This window comes from Anabrus simplex, chromosome 2 (assembly GCF_040414725.1).
Source record: "Anabrus simplex isolate iqAnaSimp1 chromosome 2, ASM4041472v1, whole genome shotgun sequence".
NCBI lineage: Eukaryota > Metazoa > Arthropoda > Insecta > Orthoptera > Tettigoniidae > Anabrus > Anabrus simplex.
In genome coordinates this window covers 910205560-910227742 of record NC_090266.1, presented here as the reverse complement: position 1 = coordinate 910227742, position 22183 = coordinate 910205560, and the positions used below count along the sequence as shown (strand labels likewise).

Below are 22183 nucleotides of genomic sequence, written 5' to 3'. Positions count from 1 at the left end.
TTACGTGCCTTCGAAGCTGGAATTTTTCTAAGTGTTCATTGAATGGACTTGTATTATTTACGTGCCTTCGAGACTGAAACTTTTCTAAGTGTTTGGACTTGTATTATTTACGTGTCTTCGAAGCTGGAATTTTTCTAAGTGTTCATTGAATGGACTTGTATTATTTACGTGCCTTCGAGACTGAAACTTTTCTAAGTGTTTGGACTTGTATTATTTACGTGTCTTCGAAGCTGGAATTTTTCTAAGTGTTCATTGAATGGACTTGTATTATTTACGTGCCTTCGAGACTGAAACTTTTCTAAGTGTTCACTAAATGGACTTGTATTATTTACGCGTCTTCGAAGCTGGGATTTTTCTAAGTGTTCACTGAATGGACTTGTATTACTTTCATGTGTTCGAGACCAGAACTTTTCTACGTGATCATTGAAAGGACTTGTATTATTCACGAGTATTCGAGATTGGAATTTTTCTAAGTGTTCGTGAAATGGACTTGTATTATTTACGTGGAATATTTGCGACTGTTGAGGAACTCATCCTTCTAATAGACAGTGATTGATTAACATTGCTAGTGATGAACTTTAACTTTCCAACGGCTTTAAACGAAGTTAGGATTTCACTTACATCTACTCAAAGACTTGTACATTTGCCAGTGTTGGTTTAAAAGACTTATAAATTTCGTCAGTGAATTTATTTATGTGGAAGGACTTGTGTTTTCGTCAGTGGTCACTCAAAGACTTTATGAATTTCACCAGTGATTAACTTTAAATATATTCAAACTTCCAAGTGAATGGACTTGTGTTTTCATTCGAGTTTAGGCAAAGACTTGCACCTTCGCCAGTAATGAACTTTGAGTTTAACTATAATTTCACAAGAAGGGACTTGTATTTTTCGTTGCCAAAAGTTATTCAGGGACGAGGATTTTCCTAGTGATGAACTCTAAAATTATTAATACCACGCATATCGTTTTAGGAGTGTTGGAAGTCTTGATGTACAATTATCAAGAACTCTGCTTATAAGTTGATCATCCAAGGTTTTCATGGAATCAGTGCTACTAGTGACCTTGGGAACATCAATCCTCTCAGTCTCATTGGGCTGAGGTTGTACATGACTATCTACAACATCGCCTGGATCACCGCGGTTCAACCCGGGCCTCAGAGTTCGAGACATCTCTACTTGCCGTCAATCCAGACAGTCCAGCTGCCTCTGTCTGGAGTATCTGGAGTCCCTGGAATCCCTGGAGTCTTCTGGATTGTGCTTCAACCAGCTTGGCTTGGTGAGCTGGAGAACCCGAGCCATACTATTGGAATACGAGGAAGACAATCCATTTCTACTTAGAGGTGATGTGCCAATTCATGACTAATTTGAATAAACTCTTGTGCAATCAGAGTCAAAGTTTTTCTGTAGATAGGACCCTACCTCCTGTACCGAGCCCTAGCTACAATTAATCCAGTTTTTCGCCCTGAGAACTATAGTCATGCTAATTTAAAATTTAATCTGAGAGTCGGGCCCTTTTACTGGTACAGTATGTATGTATGTATGTATGATCACTAAAATGTTCTGAATTATGGCAGTTCACGATACAACAGTATTGTTTAGCACGTTGAGAACGTTCCATATTGCCTCTGTATATAAATAACGTGTTACAGTGTACTATCACCGACCGAGACGGCCGTGCAGTTAGGGTCGTGCAGCTATGAGCTTGCATTCGGGAGATAGTGAGTTCGAGCCCCACTGTCGGCAGCCCTGAAGATTTTCTCCGCGGTTTCCCATCATCACACCAGGCAAATGCTGGGGCTGTACCTAACCAAGACCACATCCGTTTCCTTCATACTCCTAGACATTTCCTATCCCATCTTCGCCGTAATACCTATCTGTGTCAGTGTGACGTAAAGCAAAATTATAAAAATAAAAAAAGCAGTTTACTATTACACAAATAAACAAATGTTTCCGTCAATCAACACCACAGTACCGTGCGAGTTGGCGGTGCGGTTAAGGGCGCGTGGCTGTGAGCTTGCATCCTGGTGATAGTCGGTTCGAACCCCACTGTCGGCAGCCATGCAAATGCTGGGGCTGTACCTTAAATAAGGCCACGGCCGCTTCCTTCCCACTACTAGGCCTTTCCTATCCCTTAGTCGCCGTTAGACCTATCCGTGTCGGTGCGACGTAAAACAAATAGCAACACCACAGTTATACGTTAGTTAAGCCAGCATGGGCTGTACAGTACCTTACTGTTTCATCACTTTTTGGCACTTTTTTTTTACAAGTTGCTTTACGTCGCACCGACACCGATAGGTTTTATGGCGACGATAAAACAGGAATGGGCTCGGAGGGGGAAGGAAGCAGCCACGGCCTTAATTAAGGTACAGCCCCAGCATTTGCCTGGTGTGAAAATGGGAAACCAAGGAAAACTCTCTTCAGGGCTACCGACAGTGGGGTTTGAACCCACTATCTCCCGAATACTGGATACTGGCCGCACTTAAGCGACTGCAGCTATCGAGTTCGGTTTTGGCACTTTCTTTAGACTTACATAGATAGATCTGAATACGTTCTCAGTCGTGCACAATGAGCAATAAATAACTCAGTACTGACCTGAAATACTGACTGCGTAGGGTCACTGATTTATTTATTTTTCTTAGTGTTTGGACGTCGCATTAACATATAGGAGGTTTTTGGAGAGGTAAGGATGGTAAAGAGTTATGATTGGGAGTGGAGTGGCTGTGGCTTCAATTAAGGTAACATGGCCAGCATTTACCTGGTGTGAAATTATGCAACCACGCAAATTCATTTTAAGGGCTGCTGGAGGTGGGTTTCGATCTCACCATTTCCCGAATACTAGCTTACAGTTACTTGCCCCGAACCATGCGGGCAACTCGATCGGTCGTCACTTTACTTCACGTCGCACCGACACTGGCATAGGAAACGGCTAGGGCTGCCTCTTTCGTTACTGTTCTCATCACATTCCACGGCTTTCACTTTATTGTTGTTGAGTACATAGCTCCCAGGTTTGCTGTACTCCTCCAGTCGAACCTATTAGTAGCCACCCCCATCCCAACCTCCACTATGCAAGCCGAGTCCTCCATGCAATATTTATTTACGTTACAAGGGCGGGAAGTGAGATTTAACAGCTCGACCGGAATTTTGAAACGAAGACATGAAACACTTTCGACCATGGAACGTAGAATATTTTATTGCAAACTGTGTTGAATTTCTTTATTTGTATTTAAATAACAATATGATGAACACGTTATGATGCTCAGTCTAGGGCCAATTCGTCAAAAATCGATATAATTCAAGATTCATTATGCTCAGTTCAGGGTCCACAATCATCTTGGAGGGAGTTTCAAATGAATCAGTGTTCCACAAACTATCTTAAATAATCGAAGGAAGCAATTGGGAAACTGATCCTTACCAAAGCAGGAATATGAACCGTTCGCATTATGAAATCAATGAACAACGAAAGACAATTGAATGAAGATATTACGTTGAAATGTTGGATTTGATAAGTATTGAAACTCACATACTACATTTATAACAAAGCGGTATTTACTCTAGTTATTTTGTTGCAATCCAAAAGATGAGTTTTTCTTCATTGTGGTCGAAACATCCCATTGTTAAATTAATGTTACTGGTCCATATTTTTCATATAAAACATACATGGAAGTAGCATTACCATCGTTCCGGGGCGCTGTCAACAACCAGATCACTCATGAGTTTCATGATACAAGTGCAGCCATCTAGTATCTGAGTATTTGAGAAGGTCGTAAACACATGCAATTCGACATAGTATCTTTTATGTCTAAATTGCTCTAATCCTATCTTTATAGTTACCGTATTCTCATTCATTCCTCTTGCACATACACGCATTCATTTTCGTCATCAAATCTGACTAACAATTATATATTATTTATCACTCCCTCCATTTCATTTTCATTAACTATGTATCATATAAATTAGTATTGAACACATAAGTGTAGTATAATTAAGGGGAAAGTCTTCTTTATACGGTGAAATTTGTTAAAGTACGTAATATATTAGTCCGTAATGTAGTCAGAAGCTGGCATAGTTTCGCAACGCAACTATTATTACCTGGGAGTGTGGACATGTTTCGGTATACCCATTGTCCGAGGGCAAATTGGCACACAGCACCATGAGGATAACCGTCTTGGTCGCGTGGTGAAAGCCAATGAGTTTTCAAACAGAGCGTCATCACGTGAGAGATAGATCAGGGACTCTATTAGCTGGCGGACTGTTGAATGTGAAGAAGGGTAGGTAGTTGGTACGAGAAGCCATGTGACCGTATGAAATGACAAAAGGGCTTGCATCCCTTGGACAGCTGTCTAATTTCTGGTGTTTTGAGTCTGATCATCTTGTGTCTTGAATCTAATCTTCACCGAGCTCGATACCTGCAGTCGCTTAAGTGCGGCCAGTATCCAGTAATCGGGAGATAGTGAGTTCGAGCCCCACTGTCGGCAGCCCTGAAGATGATTTTCCGTGGTTTCCCATTTTCACACTAGGCAAATGCTGGGGCTGTACCATAATTAAGGCCATGGCCGCTTCCTTCCAATTCCCAGGCCTTTCCTATCCCATCGTCGCCATAAGACCTATCTGTGTCAGTGCGACGTAAAGCAAATAAAAAAAAAGAATCTAATCTTCAGTTTTATCAGTCTTGCGTATATTCTCATGTAACTTGTGTCTCATATGAGTTGGTAGCATTGTCGTTATGACGAAGAAGAATAGGGAAAGATAATACCATGCGATGTAATGCTGGTCCGGACATTAACAGACATAGGAAGGACGTGTGAATTTACTTCCATAAGCAGCATGCCTAAATATAATACGAAATGTCCGGAGAAGATCAATTTAAAATCAGTGGCAATACTTTCCTTGTTTATGTCAAGTTAATTTTCATTTAAATTATAATGACGAATACGGAAAATCCCACAATTTTAATTTAAATTTTTCGTAATATAAATTCGTTTACTATCAACGCAGTGAATTATTTATTTCATACAATAAAGCAAGAGTAGTATAATAAGCGAGTTCTGGCGCCACCGCCACCGCAGGTTCCCAGAGGCCACCTCCACCACCACCACAGCCAGAGGCCTCCCAGATGCCTCCTCCACCACCACCACAGCCAGAGGCCTCCCAGAGGTCTCCTCCACCACCCGCGGGAAATATGAATTTGTAAACAAAGCCACGTGCTTTTTGACAGCCGTCATCGACAACAACACATCGCTAACCTCAGTACTGCCATCTTGACGGGCCTAAACCTCAGTAGTACCAACTTAACCTAACTAGCGCGAGATAAACAAAGCCACGTGTTTTTTGACAGCCACGTGCTTTTTTGACAGCTGTCATCCGCCATCTTTAAACCACAGAGCACTGTGCTGCCCTCTTTATCGCAGTAGCTGCAAATTCGTCACCTGTCATCCGCAGTGCTGCCATCTTGGCGGGCCTAAACCATAGTGCTACCAACTTAACCTCACTAGCGTGAGATAAACAAATCCACGTGCTTTTTGACAGCTGTCTTCCGCCATCTTTAATCTATAGAGCACAGTGCTGCCCTCTTTAGCTACTTACCTTTGAAATGTGGTGGCGGATAATTTGAAAAATGCTTTTTGACAGCAGCCATCTTTGAGCACCGTGCTGCCCTCTTTAGCTAGATACCTTTGAAATGTGGTGGCAGGCAATTCCACATGACAGCAGCCATCTTTAATCAAGAGAGCACCATGCTGCTCTCTATGTGGTGGCGGCAATTTGAAAAATTCTACATGCTCTTGTTTGGAAACAAACTCACGCGCTTTTTTGACAGCCGACATCCGCCATCTTGAATCAACAGAGCACAGTGCTGCCCTCTTTAGTTTGAAATGTGGTGGCGGCAAATTCCACGTGCTCTTGTTTGGAATCAAAGCCATGTGCTTTTTTGACAGCTGTCATCCGCTATCTTTAATCAACAGAGCACCGTGCTGCTATCATGCGGGCAATTTCGTCAGCTGTCATCCGCCATCTTTAATCCACAGAACACCGTGCTGCCCTCTTTATGGCTACTACCTTAAGCACGTAGTAGCGGGCAATTTGAAAAGTTCTGTTAGCTATCATCCGCCATCTTTAATCAAGAGAGCACCGTGCTGCCATCTTTAGCTAGATACCTTTGAAATGTGGTGGCGGCAAATTGAAAAATTCCGCGTGCTCTTGTTTGGAAACAAACTCACGTGCTTTTTGACAGCTACCATCCGCCATCTTTAATCAACAGAGCATAGTGCTGCCCTCTTTAGTTTGAAATGTGGTGGCGGCAAATTCCACGTGCTCTTGTTAGGAAACAAAGCCATGTGCTTTTTTTGACAGGTGTCATCTGCCATCTTTAATCAACAGAGCACCGTGCTGCACTCTTTAGTTGAAATGTGGTGGCGGCAAATTCCACGTACTCTTGTTTGGAAACAAATTCTATGTGCTCTTCAGCTGTCATCCACCATCTTTAATCAAGAGAGCACCGTGCTGCCCTCTTTGTGGTGGCGGATAATTTGAAAAATTCTTTTTTGACAAGCAGCCATCTTTAATCCAGAGAGAACAGTGCTGCCCTCTTTAGCTACTTACCTTTGAGGCGGTTAATTTGAAAAATTCTATTTAACAAGCTGCCATCTTTAATGAAAAGAGCATCGTGGTGCTATCTTGCGGGTAAATTTTACGTCACAGCTGTCATCCACCATCTTGCATTGCTAACCTTAGTGCTGCCCTCTTTAGCTACTTACCTTTGAAAAAAAATCTATTTGACAAGCTGTCACCCGCCATCTTGCATCGCAAACCTCAGTGCTGCACTCTTTAGTTGAAATGTGGTGGCGGATAATTTGAAAAAATCTTTTTAACAAGCAGCCATCTTTAATCAACAGAGCACCGTGCTGCCATCTTTAGCTACCGCCATCTTACATCGCTTACCTCGCTGCTGCACTCTTTAGTTGAAATGTGGTGGCGGTAAATTCGAACAAGTTTAATCGCGCATCGGGAAAGCTAGAGTAAGGACGTGCTGCAGTGATGACGTCATCATGCATGTTTAGACTTGTCCGTTTTCGTAAGAGTAAGTCGGTGTAAAGGAATGTGGTAGCGGTAAATTCGAACAAGTTTAAACATGCATCGGGAAAGCTAGAGTAAGCACGTGCTGTTGTGATGACGTCATTGTGCATGTTTAGACCTGATCGTTTTTCTTAAGAGTAAGTCGGTGTAAAGCAATGCAATAAGTACAACATTTTTTGAATGCGATCAAATATTTATTTACAAATGTACTACAACAGTGTTCGTTTTGCTGCTGACAAGGTTGGTATGCTTCTTAACAACGTATGCTTCTGAAATGCCTCCTGCAACATTCAAATTAAACGAAACATTTAGAAATATATTATACTAAGTATGTTATGCTTTACAGAGAAGATCATATACTTCTTACCTTGCTGTTATTCCTTTTCGGAATCATCATCATCATCATGAGGTACTAGAGAAAGTTCATTCATACACTGTGTACAGTGTTCAATCCTCGGATTTGGTCCATCCCAATTATCATCACCATTTTCTCCTCGATGCTTGTAATGTCGTTCACAAGTTCTGCATAATGCTACTTCGATCGACATCTTACTGTGTAGAGGAAGGATGTCCCAAAAATTATGTACGTAAGAGGCAGCGTACGTATATAAAAATCCTGGTGGTAAGTATTGAATAAGATGTTTCGGCATCGACGATCTATGTTTATAGAACATCTTAATAGCCTCACTCACTCGTGAAAGATAAATAAGATGTTACGTATGAGCATGCAAACAGCATGCACATTTACAGTTTTGTTCCATAGCGCACGATGTCGAAGCACACACTAATGAAAGTGATAAAGATCTATTCTTATTTATAGTCTCGTAACAATATTCGTTAGCGGATGGTAAGTAACATCACTCATATGAATAATAAGACAATAGGCTGCTGTGTTAGCAGGAATGTTTTCAGATGTTTCAAATTCTAAACGAATATCAACTGGAGATTCTTTTATAGATTCTTCATGATAAGAGCAATCTATAACTACAATCGGTGCTTTATTTTTAAATTCTTGAGGTGTAAATAGCGGACGAACTTCTTTCTGATAATACGATGATTGAAATTTACAAAACATGTCACAGAGGATCCCAAACTTATTTTTCTCAAAGTTAATGTCTATGTTTTCGTACGGATACGTAATTCCGTTGAGATATAGTCTAACGTGTCTTAATTTACAGTGATCAAACAGTGAGCTATCTTTTTCGTGATTGAATTTACGATTAGTTTGAAATCCAAAAATAATGTACAAGGGCTTCTCAGTAAAACGTGATGTTTTAACAGCCCAGCTATGCTTGTTTGTAGGTGGTAACACGGGATATTCATGCAGCTCCCAACTTCTAAAACGTATAGGTAATGGTGTATCATTTTCTACAATCTTGAGCAATCGAAGTTTTTCACGATCAGATAAGGTTACATGTGGAATCCGCCACAGTATACGATGCAGTGTTATTTTCGATTCTACTGGTGTTTCTACTGCTTTAAGAGAATTGTAATCACTTCGATCACGTATTAGAATAAGCTCTTGTTTTGCGTTGATTATAATACGTGTAAAGTCTTTTGCGAATCCAAAAATATGTTTCAGTGATAACATACCCGTAAAAGTTCCATCCTCATTAATCATCCAGTTGTTAGTAGCTTTTGGACACCATCCAGCCATCCGCAAAAGATTGCTTTCTTCATCACAGAAAGAAGGGTAGAGTTTCATTGCACTTGTAATACCAACATTCTTCGTTCGATCTATTTCAACATTATTTACTTCATATCGCGCTTCGGAAAAGAGAAAAGCTAGAGCATGGTTGTTTAGTTGTGAAGTGCTTGGTCCACTTCCATCAGACTTTTCTAGTCGTCCTTCAATATAGAGGTAGCTTTCGTGTGGTAAGGTGTAAACATCTTGTTGATTAATAATAAAATGAATGTCATCATTGTTATTTAATCCAAACGTAAAAGGTTGATAGGAATGAAGCTCACTTCGTACTACACCTTCACGACTTTCTACTGTATTCGTAATGTCTAGCATTTCTTCCATTCTGTTGTAGTAGTGTATATCCTAAATCTTGGAGTATCTGCTTATGGGTATCTGTTAACTCGATGAGTCTCTGCACACATGTAGTATGTCTTCGGAATGTACACCGTGTTTTAAAGATGGTTTTCGTACTGGTTTAAGATGTAGTTTGTAAGCTACGTACGCGTGCTGATCTAAATGAATAAGCTGATTATGTTTATTTACAAGTCTAAGAGTAATGTTGCTAATGTGTTTTACAGACACAGGATGATAAAGAACTACTGCTGGTTTCTCACAAATAGTATATCCACGTTCCTCTGTAAAAATAAAGTCGTGCAGGACGTGCGAAGGTTGTAGATTACTATTCAAGTCTGTAATAATATAACAAGTAATGTTCACATTATAATCATCGAAGAGTTTTATAGGTTGATCAGACTCGTAACGTACGTTCGGTAGGATCTCCCTCGATGAAAATCCAAGCAGTGGTCCAATCGAATCAGGTTGTGATTTGAAGTCAATCTTAAATGATGATTCAATAACACATTTATGTGCAATGTTGCTTATAGTGATTGAGAACTTGTAATTATGATTACTAAAACTATCTTCCCCAAACTGATCAATTAACGTACTTTCAATATAGTCTAGTGTTACGTTTTACATAAGCAACGTAATGAGTTCCAGGTCCACGACTGTCGTCCAAGTTAATTACGGCACTTTCACGTTCACGTGGGCGTGCTGGTAGTTGATCGCGCATATACACTCCTCGAAAATAATGAATTCCTAGTTGTTTAGCAAACGTAAAAACTTCATCATGCGTTAGAGCTCGATATGGCAGTGCATTCAGTAGACGTTTTTTGGAGAAATGTAGATACCAAGCCCTTTCTTGTATGGCGCTAGCTTCATGTTCATACCTTTGCCTCGTAACGCAATTGCCTCCATCGTCTTGTTATGACGTTCACTCTCTTTCAACTGTTGTTTCGCTTCTTCTACAGCTTTGACAGTTCTCGCTACAGCACTAGCACCACCTAGCAATGACCCTAAAGCTGCTAAGCCAGCAAACAGCGCAGGAAGAAATCCTCCTCGTTTTGGTGCAGGAATAATTCGTGCACGTTTACTAAATATTGCTCTGCACTTTGGAGAAATTCTCGCTCTTGCTGCGCGTAACGCTTTAGTAATAGCTACACGAGGATTGTATTCCCCTCGAATAGCTTTTTGCGCAGCCTTTATAACATCTTTCCATCCAACAGTTTTTACTTTCTTCTTCTTCTTCATGTCGTTTGGATATCGTTGTTTTACCATGCTGGACACGACTTTACTAGTCAAGAGCAAATCATAAACTAACCGTTACCTCTTGTTTCGTTTAATATATATATTACTATTACGTACTTTATGATTCAGTTATCATGAAGTTTATAAAGCAGCAAGACACGCTACCTGTTACCGACATTGTACCACATCTCTTACCTAGTTCTAGTACAACTACAGGAAAACGTCCCTGACGTTGTTTCCTTTTACTGTTCGATGTATTATATCAGGCCCGTCGGGATGCGGGAAAACAAATCTTTTACTCACACTTATTACTTCTGTAAATGGTGTACGCTTCGAGAATATTTACGTTTTCGCAAAGTCACTCTATCAGCCGCTATATACTATTCTACAAACTGTAATGCACGATCCAGTTAAAGATGGAATAAGATATTTTAAATTTAATTCGCATGAGCAAGTACCATCACCAGACGATGTGCTTCCTAATTCTCTTATGATCTTTGATGATGTCGCAACAGAACAGCAAAACGTTATTCGTGCATTCTTTAGTATGGGTCGGCATAAATATGTTGATTGCATCTATTTGTGCCAAACCTATTCTCGTGTGCCTAAGCAGTTGATACGCGACAACGCAAATGTTATTGTGCTTTTTCGGCAAGATGAGCGCAACATGCGACATGTGTATAACGATCATGTTAACACTGATATGACATTCGATGACTTTAAACGTATGTGTGCTAAATGTTGGTCATTACACCGTTACAGCTTTTTAGTTATTGATAAAGAAAGTGATGTACAGCATGGACGATATCGCATGGGTTTCGATCATTTTATATGCATTAACACAGAATTACAGTAACTACTTGATTAAAAACCATCATCATGTTAACATCTAGCAAGGAGATCACAAAACATATCATCCAAGCTCGAAACAATATTCGACGGAAATTTAAGGAGCTTAAACGTATTCAAGCAGACACGGATTTATTTTTAAAAACACAACTATGTACACCACTCAAAGAAATTTTTAATTCTACTTCATTACCGCAGTCTACTTCAAGTTTTGCTTCTATGCAAACATCATATCATAAAGAGAAGCATGAAGAAGAAAAGCATGAACAAGATAAGGAAGAGAAGAAGCAGGATGTAGATCAAGAAGAGGAAGATAAGGAAGAAGAAGAAGAAGAAGAAGGAGAAGAACTTAATAATACATCACCATCTAAGCGTGTTGAGTTTTTAACTACAGATGTTATTGCTGAAACACCTACTACATCGACGCAAAATCTACCATCTTTGTCTGAGGTTATGATTACACCAGAGTATCGCAATCAGTTTAGAACTTTTATTCAAGATACCTATGGATCTCTCTTTGCACCTTATATAGAAAAACGTTTTACAGGACAAACTGCCACTACCTACGTTATTCGCTACGAAGATGACTGTCTCCGGATAGGAAATTCAAATGTTAGGATTAATAACAACAAACTCATTGTAAAAGGTGTTACCTATAAACCCACGAAAGGACTCTTAGAACTTATTTTCTCACGAATACCTGACAAGGATATAAATTTACAAGATGATCTTAAAAAATATAAAGCAATACTTTTTGCTACTGATGCAACACGACGTAATCACAAGAGAACAGAAGCTGTAAATGCGAATAAGAGTTACAAGTATCGTGAGTTTATTTCTAAGCTGTTTCCGACTGCACGTAGTCTTGATGTTATCTACAAGCCTTTGTTGCCGTATGTGGATGTAAGATACTGGAATGACTCAAACTTACTCGTTGAACGATTACAACTTTTAAGAGCATCGCAAGAGGCTGGTCACACTGGTCACGGATCAGAAATTCTAGAAATAGAAAGAGAACTACGTTATGCCGGTATTATTTTGTAATGGCTCGTCAAGAGAAGATCTCACCTGTAAAGGTAAACATCGCACATGAGTTTACATAAACCAGCACGTCGCACCTACTGTCGCAGAAGCGTTATTACACGAGGAAAAGATGATCTCTGGCAAGCAGACTTAGTAGAAATGATTCCATATGCCTCTAGTAATAAGGGGTATAAGTATCTACTTACTGTTATCGATGTGTACTCGAAGTTTGCTTTTGCACAACCCGTGCGTTCTAAAACAGCAGCTCAAGTTAAAGAAGCATTTAAACATATTGTTGAAGAATCGAAACGCTGCCCAAGGCTTCTTCAAACTGATCAAGGTAAAGAGTTTTACAACAAGGATTTTTCTTCTTACCTCAAGTTACTTGGCATTCAACACTACTCTACGTTCAGCAATCTCAAGGCAAGTGTTGTAGAACGCTTTAATCGTACACTCAAAACAATGATATGGCGAGAATTTACAGCCCAAGGTTCATATCGTTGGATTGATCTGCTACCTAGACTTTTATCTACCTACAACGATACACCTCATCGCACTATCGGAACGAAGCCACGTCTTGTTACAAAGAATACACCTCGTATAAATGCTATTCATCTTGTAATTAAAACAGCTGATCCACGTCGCCATCGCTTTAAAGAAGGTGATTTTGTTCACATCAGCAAACACAAGTCTATCTTTGCAAAAGGATACACACCTAACTGGAGCACTGAAATTTTTCAAATCAGAAGTGTTAAGCTTACTAATCCAGTTACGTATTTACTTCGCGATCTCAGAGGACAGCCTATTAAAGGAGGATTCTACATCGAAGAACTGCAGAAAACAAAATATCCTAATCACTATTTAGTTGAACGTGTTATTCGACGTCGTGGCAATAAACTGTATGTTAAATGGCTTGGTTTTAATAACAGCTTTAATTCATGGATTAATAAAGAGGATGTACTTTAAATCTTATGTGTGTTTTCTTTTAATCCTCTACGTTTCCTTTCTTCTAAGTCACTAGGACATGCTGTAGGATTAAACAACACCTGTAATATGTTTTGACAATTCATATTTATTTTAGAATATATATACATTTTTATCCTTTGTTTATTTTACGGTCTTTGTCACTCAGTTTTCGTTTTATTGCACCAACAACGACAAGTGCTGCTATATTCTTCTGAGCAGCTAAAGCACTAGGTAATAACACACACACACAGCATAACTTTACGAAGCAGATTTTAACAGCTACACGACATACTCTATGCAGGCAGCATGTAACTACATGTCAGGCGAACGTTTTCTAGGGCCGCAGGGGAGATAAGCACGAAGAAAAGAAGATCAATCACTCTATTGATGAGTCCACGCCCAACATGCTTCCTCATCTTTCTCCCAGCACGTTTCTTCACCTTTTCCTTGTTTACTCTCTCCACAGCCATGACAAGTGTTTATAAGCGAAGACAACTCGTTAGTTTTAGGTCCGTGATACAGTTTAATTAGTTGACATGTACGGCACTGTCTCACAGAAGGTCTTCTACCTAAACTCACGTGTTCATGGTGTAAACTACACGTTTGAAGCTCTGACAAAACAGGATCTTGAGTCCACTCGCGAGGCACCTTATCCCAAATCTTCTTTACAGCATTCGCAGCTACATTAACCAAAAATGCCTTTGGTAATGCATTTAACTCTTCTTCAGTAAAAGTGTTAATTTCTTTTTGCATGCATAAAACTTTACGATCGCCTTTTCAACTGCGTTACACTTAGTATCTGTTAGAAATGACATGATGTATTTACTCTACAAATGTTTCTTTTACACTAAGGTTATTTCGACATTGCAGTTTACATATGTTGTTCACTTCCCGGCATGCACTGCAACACAACTAATCAAAGAGCACGCATACATGTTGTAAAGACTGTTTACTTGTTTCTCTACTATGCTCTTTCGGAAGAGTTTTAAATGATGGGCACCCCAATTCATGCATGTCGATAACTTCACACGATGATGGTAGAAAATCACGCAACCATTCTTTCTTTTCACAACCCTTTAAAAGAACAAGATCTGCTCTTGACAAAAGTGCATTCATCATTAAAGGTAGAAAACGATAAGGTATTCCTTTTTCTTCCCACTTCAAACCTAAAGTGTTTTCAATCCACTGAGTCTGCTTTTTATCTTCATCTGTTTGCAAACAGTAAGGGAACGGTGGACTAAATACTAAACTAACAAGTTTTGGTGCCCACAACACACTGTAATCTAACACAGCCACCTCTTTAAACACAAATTTGTTTCCGTTTACTTTAAAGCCTTGCACATCAACTATTAATGTTTTCGTCATGTTTGCACTCCACTCTCTATCACTGTTTCTCGAAGACTAAAGCTTTTAGTCAACGATCAGGTCTAAACATGCACAATGACGTCATCACAACAGCACGTGCTTACTCTAGCTTTCCCGATGCATGTTTAAACTTGTTCGAATTTACCGCTACCACATTCCTTTACACCGACTTACTCTTAAGAAAACGGACAAGTCTAAACATGCATGATGACGTCATCACTGCAGCACGTCCTTACTCTAGCTTTCCCGATGCGTGATTAAACTTGTTCGAATTTACCGCCACCACATTTCAACTAAAGAGTGCAGCAGCGAGGTAAGCGATGTAAGATGGCGGTAGCTAAAGATGGCAGCACGGTGCTCTGTTGATTAAAGATGGCTGCTTGTCAAAAAGATTTTTTCAAATTATCCGCCACCACATTTCAACTAAAGAGTGCAGCACTGAGGTTTGCGATGCAAGATGGCGGGTGACAGCTTGTCAAATAGATTTTTTTTCAAAGGTAAGTAGCTAAAGAGGGCAGCACTAAGGTTAGCAATGCAAGATGGTGGATGACAGCTGTGACGTAAAATTTACCCGCAAGATAGCACCACGATGCTCTTTTCATTAAAGATGGCAGCTTGTTAAATAGAATTTTTCAAATTAACCGCCTCAAAGGTAAGTAGCTAAAGAGGGGCAGCACTGTTCTCTCTGGATTAAAGATGGCTGCTTGTCGAAAAGAATTTTTCAAATTAACCGCCTCAAAGGTAAGTAGCTAAAGAGGGCAGCACTGTTCTCTCTGGATTAAAGATGGCTGCTTGTCAAAAAAGAATTTTTCAAATTATCCGCCACCACAAAGAGGGCAGCACGGTGCTCTCTTGATTAAAGATGGTGGATGACAGCTGAAGAGCACATAGAATTTGTTTCCAAACAAGAGCACGTGGAATTTTCCGCCACCACATTTCAACTAAAGAGTGCAGCACGGTGCTCTGTAGATTAAAGGTGGCGTATGACAGCTGACGAAATTACCCGCATGATAGCAGCACGGTGCTCTGTTGATTAAAGATGGCAGATGACACCTGTCATAAAAAGCACATTGCTTTGTTTCCAAACAAGAGCACGTGGAATTTGCCGCCACCACATTTCAAACTAAAGAGGGCAGCACTATGCTCTGTTGATTAAAGATGGCGGATGGTCGCTGTCAAAAAGCACGTGAGTTTGTTTCCAAACAAGAGCACGCGGAATTTTTCAATTTGCCGCCACCACATTTCAAAGGTATCTAGCTAAAGATGGCAGCACGGTGCTCTCTTGATTAAAGATGGCGGATGATAGCTAACAGAACTTTTCAAATTGCCCGCTACTACGTGCTTAAGGTAGTAGCCATAAAGAGGGCAGCACGGTGTTCTGTGGATTAAAGATGGTGGATGACAGCTGACGAAATTGCCCGCATGATAGCAGCACGGTGCTCTGTTGATTAAAGATGGCGGATGACAGCTGTCAAAAAAGCACATGGCTTTGTTTCCAAACAAGAGCACGTCGAATTTGCCGCCACCACATTTCAAACTAAAGAGGGCAGCACTGTGCTCTGTTGATTAAAGATGGCAGATGACGGCTGTCAAAAAAGCGCGTGAGTTTGTTTCCATACAGGAGCATGTAGAATTTTTCAAATTGCCGCCACCACATAGAGGGCAGCATGGTGCTCTCTTGATTAAAGATGGCTGCTGTCATGTGGAATTGCCTGCCACATTTCAAAGGTATCTAGCTAAAGAGGGCAGCACGGTGCTCAAAGATGGCTGCTGTCAAAAAGCATTTTTCAAATTATCCGCCACCACATTTCAAAGGTAAGTAGCTAAAGAGGGCAGCACTGTGCTCTATGGATTAAAGATGGCGGATGACAGCTGTCAAAAAGCACGTGGATTTGTTTATCTCACGCTAGTGAGGTTAAGTTGGTAGCACTAAGGTTTAGGCCCGCCAAGATGGCAGCACTGCGGATGACAGGTGACGAATTTGCAGCTACTGCGATAAAGAGGGCAGCACAGTGCTCTGTGGTTTAAAGATGGCGGATGACAGCTGTCAAAAAAGCACGTGGCTGTCAAAAAAACACGTGGCTTTGTTTATCTCGCGCTAGTTAGGTTAAGTTGGTACTACTGAGGTTTAGGCCCGTCAAGATGGCAGTACTGAGGTTAGCGATGCGTTGTTGTCGATGACAGCTGTCAAAAAGCACGTGGCTTTGTTTACAAATTCAAATTTCCAGCGGGTGGTGGAGGAGACCTCTGGGAGGCCTCTGGCTGTGGTGGTGGTGGAGGAGGCATCTGGGAGGCCTCTGGCTGTGGTGGTGGTGGTGGTGGTGGAGGTGGCCTCTGGGAGCCTGCGGTGGCGGTGGCGCCAGAACCCGCTTATTATACTACTAGCAAGTAATTCCAAATGCAAGGTGGGAATCAAACCGCCATATCCTCTTCCAAAACATGTACCATGGTATTTTGTCAAGTAAACTGATTACCACCTGGCGAGTTGGCCGTGAGGTTAGAGAGGCGCGGCTGTGAGCTCGCATCTGGGAGATAGTGGGTTCGAACCCCACTGTCGGCGGCCCTGAAGATGGTTTTCCGTTGTTTGCCGTTTTCACACGAGGGAAATGCTGGGGCTGTACCTTAATAAAGGCCACGGCCGCTTCCTTCCCATTTCTAGGCCTTTCCTATCCCATCGTCGCCAAAAGACCTACCTGTGTCGGTGAGACGTAAAACATATAGAAAAATAAACTGATTACCCCACACCTTTGAGAAATATAAGTCATGCTGTATTGAATCCTTACTTTTATTAGTATTTTTTTTACAATCTGCCTTACGCCGCACCGACACAGATACATCTTATGGTTACGATGGAGTAGAAAAGGTCTAGGAGTAGAAAGGAAGCGGCCGTGGCCTTAATTAAGGTACAGTCCCAGCATTTGCCTGGTTTGAAAATAGGAAACCACGGACAAACATCTTCAGGGCTGCCGACAGTGGGGTTCGAATTCACAATTACCTGGATGTAAGCTCACAGCTGTGCGCCCCTAACCGCATGGCCAACACTCCTGGTTTTCATTAGTAACTGGCGCTCATCAACTATTAAGATATTTGAAGGTCTTTTTATGTGTACCGATCAAGTTGATAACAGTAATAATAAGAGCATACCGTATTCAATGGTAAATAATAATTATAAAGTTGTCAAGTGTCGGGATAACCACAAAGTGCCGTTCAGCAGTGGAGTTAGTAAGTTAGTTTGTCAACGTTAAGCTTTATGTTCTCGATTCTTAAGAATGACTGTGAACTTATTATGTTTCGCTCACCACATACATCACAACTCTGTCAGAGGATGAGAGAACAAAATGATGACACAAACATGTTTGTATTTCTTTCGATATGAACATCGCAATTTTAAAATAATTCATAGTCCGTGCTCTTAAACGAGCTCACTTACATCATATTTATACCTTGCACATACCATTCAACCTTCTAACACGTTGTCACTATTGGTTGAACTTTTGTAAAGGTTTAAAAATATATATACAGTCATAACACCCAGTGCTGTATTGTGTCAGTAGGGGCATAAATAAAAACGTGCGGGTAGCGTACCGGCAAAAATCATATATAATAGAAAATACTTTATTTCAAATGTATAAATGTATTTTTATTTTCTTATTTGTGGTTTAACGTCGCATTAACACATCATAGGTTTTCGGCGACGCAAGCATGGGAAAGTAGAGGTCGTGACCTTGATTAAGGCACATCCCCAGCCAGCATTTGCCTGCTGTGAAAATGGGAAACCACGGAAAGCCATTTTTTTTTTGCTTTACGTCGCACCGACATAGTTAGGTCTTATGGCAACGATGGGACAGGAAAGGGCTAGGAGTGGGAAGGAAGCGGCCGTGGATTTAATTAAGGTACAGCCCCAGCATTTACCTGGTGTGAAAATGGGAAACCACGGAAAACCATCTTCAGGGCTGGCGACAGTGGGGTTCGAACCCACTATCTCCCGAATAGCGGATACTGGCCGCACTTAAGCGACTGCAGTTATCGAGCTCGGTAAAAAAACATTTGCTGGGCTGCTGACGGTGGGATTCGAACCCACTTTCTCCCGAATGCAAGCTCACAGCTACACGACGCTAACCGCGTGGTCAACTCGCTCAATCATTTTTAAGAATTCATGTTGTTTGTTAGCTGTTTGAAATCTTTATAATCAGGCTGGAGTTATTATAACTATTATTTAGATTTTAAAAGCATGACTGTTTGAATGATCAGCGTACTGGTCTTCTATTGAAAGAGTCCTGGGATCGATTGCCGGCCGGGACGGGGATTTTAATCGTATTTGGTTAATTCCTCCAGCTCGGGAGCTGGATGTGTGTTCGTCTGAATACACGTCTTCATTTAAATACAGCATATCGTACTACAAACCACCACAAAGGCATCTCTCCACATAGGGTTGGCATCCAGATGTAAAAGTGGGTTAACCTACATACAGTTGGGAAAAGACCAGGAAGAAAAGCATTTTATTCAACGTGTCCGTTGTTAGCTTTCCTACAGCCGACTCAACAGTTGCTCTGATGCGAGTGGCTGCGTGGTTTGGGACACGTAACTGTCAGCTTGCATTCGGGAGATAGTGGGTTTGAACTCCTCCGTTGGCAGCCTTGAAGATGGCTTTCCGTAGTTTCCTATTTTTCACACCAGGCCAATGCTGGGACTATACCTTAATCAAGGCCATGGACGATTCATTCCTTCCTTCCTTCCTCCCTTCCTTCCTTCCTTCCTTCCTTCCTTCCTTCCTTCCTTCCTTCCTTCCTTCTCCTAGGCTTTTGCCATCACTTCGTCGCCATAAGACCTATCTGTGTCTGTGCAACGTACAGAATTGTAAAAGAATGTTGCTGTGGTGTGATAAGTTAATTTCAAAATTCGGCTGTTTGTCTTCCAATTGGTTAATTCACACTAAATATATGATGTACCGTCTCAAAAGTTCCGCTGCAGTGATTCGCTTATTTCAGAAATCCTGAAAATGGCGTGCTGTCAAGTTGTTAGAGGAGGTATGAACCTACACTGCTGAAAATACAATCACATGTGGCTAAATTTAGCATTTCTAAAATTATTTATCCACAGAACTTCTCTAGCTTTGAATTGAAAATATATCGCTTGGTCATATTCAAAATTCACTTAGTCACTAAAATAAAATGCTTATGATATTGTGCTCGTTGTTAAAAGGGGCCTAACATCTAGGTCACAGGCCCCTATTGTAATAAGAGATTCCATCATTGTTAATAAAGGAGCTTATTCATTTTAAATTTCACAAAGGTGATTTTTTTGCTTGAAAAATGATGACTAGTTAGCAGGAGAATAACTTTTGATCTTTCGTGAATGTGGGCAGGATTCTTCCTGCGACCGTATTTGTGATAGTGGCGATTTACATACAGTGTTCAACTACCTTAGTTGTGCGATAAAGAGCCTCTCTTGACGTAATGGTTTGTCATTGTAACAGTACCCTCTAAACATGTTTTACAACTACAGCACTGGCAACAAACACCCACTTTCACGCGTTAGAGACACGCTGCACGAATGCAATAGTGTAGAAAAAATACTCTCATGATGTTTAATTGGGATATTTCTGGACATTGGACTATCTCTGGATTCCTCGACAGCTTGCTTACCTCAGACTGTGGGGACGACAACTCTACTCCAGACTGAGAACTATCATCGGTTACGACAGCTCCCACGCCTAAGATCATCACTTCTTCCGGTGTTGGTGGTCGATACCGTAAGATTATCACAGACGCACTGACAATGGTGTATGCCAAAAGTGTTCCAATAGACATAAACTCTACGAGCTTCTTTAGGTCAAACAAGAGAGCTACACAGGCACTTGATAGTCCAGAAACTGCTAGGTTGATCAAAGGGACCTGTGAACAGATCACAACCACAGTGCTCAGCAATGACATGTAGAGAATAGTAATTTGTATGTTAAAATCATCTCCTGAAAGAACGCTTTTAAATTTACCTACATCATGATACAATTCTTCATTTAATGTGGAAAATACAAGGTGACTATCATGCAGTAGAAACTACGAAAAATTAAGAAAATTTGTAGAACCACTTGTATATGAATTCTGCATAGATTCTGCACATGTCTGCCGCAAAAACTCCACTGATCACTCTGTCATTTATAACTGGGTTATAATAAATGTATTTTCATCTTTAAATTACTCGTCACATTTTCTGGGCTATAGTACTTACTTTAAGGAAATGCATAGCTAAGGAAATACCTGGTCGTTGTATAGGCTATAACCTTCCGTTTTGTGGGATTAGGATAACCTCATATCAGCACACTGTATATTTATACATGAGTGAATGTTATATGCGCTATTGTTCAGCCCACTTTCAATTATGTAATAGTAACGATCTCTGACTATGATTGTGAAAGAAATTATAATCATCATGTTAATAATATCATTAGTAAGCTCCCACCACATCCTCACTAAAAATAAGAAATACAATTTACGATTAAAAAGCTTCAAATAGACATCACAGCCAATGTCCTTCATGCCAATTCCCATTCCACTGTTCAACAAAAAACGCTTTCTACTCAATAATAAACGCTTGACAAAATCTAGTTTCCTCTCAAAGTGGAGACATTATACTTGTAAGCGCGTATGAGCCCATGCTTTTTGTACCGGGCGGTACACCTCCACGCCGCTAATTTAAAATGTGCGCCAATTGAAACTCCTCTGCTGGAGGAAGTCTGAACTTTATTGACGGTATTAATTTTCAAATTTCTCAGAAGATGTCACTACGTGGAAAATTTGGAGTTTTTGAACTGTGTCATTTTCGACGTATTTTTGTTTTGCTTGTAGAAAGAAGTGTGAACTTTCTCTTCTAGAGGACACTACTGAAGATCAACAATAGTGCACCCTAGTGCGGAGTGAAAGAACTGGTTTTTTTTTTTTTTGGAGAAATTTTTTATTTCAAAAGTTTGTTTCTTGTTAAATTTCTTTCTTTTATTGTCTAAGTTGGCTGTATACCCCTCTCTTTCCCCTTCTTTTGTATTTAGCCAATCCCGAATTTCTTTTATTAATTTCTGACCAATCGGATGTATCTTCCCCCAACTTGAATATGTTGCTGTATCCTACCCAATAAAGTTTTTGTGGAAGGGTGTTCTCATTCCCCTAACGCCTCGAACTTTCCGCGAGAGGATATAAACTGCTGATTTTAGGGTCTCCGGGCCACTTCTGTTCCATCTTTCAGTGTGTAAAGTACATAGCAGGGGGCGGGAAGCGCCTCTTTCTTCGGCGACAGTCAACAACCAGGTAATGGCCGACTAATTACTTCTTTTCTTGCTTGCTCAGCAGTTTAACTCTCGGGGCGGGTCCGAAGTTTTTCCATTATGTAACCTTCCTTAAAATGTAAAGAAACTTGTATCTATTCTATCTTTTAAACTACATATTGGGATAGAGAGTGCTTAACTCTCTCGAGCTCCCACTCATATTGTTTTGAGGTGAACTTATATTTTTCTCAACCTATTCTTCTTCGACTTAATGTAAATTGTTTCCTTCTTAAGTCACCTCTTTAGTATGGGATTAGCCCTTGTATTAACGGCCTAGTGCCAAGTAGGTTTTAAACAAAGCGTATTAGGAGCGCAAGTTCGCCTCC

General features: G+C 40.6%; 1 protein-coding gene across 1 annotated transcript in view; it reads right to left on the bottom strand.

Moving 5' to 3' along the window:
• LOC136863182 (cationic amino acid transporter 4) overlaps positions 1–22183 on the bottom strand; it is a 186916-nt gene that overhangs the window by 65862 nt on the left and 98871 nt on the right. Inside the window, exon 5 of the mRNA XM_067139535.2 lies at positions 20188–20436. Within this exon, the coding sequence (XP_066995636.2) occupies positions 20188–20436 (249 nt within the window). The remainder of the gene's footprint in view (positions 1–20187; positions 20437–22183) is intronic.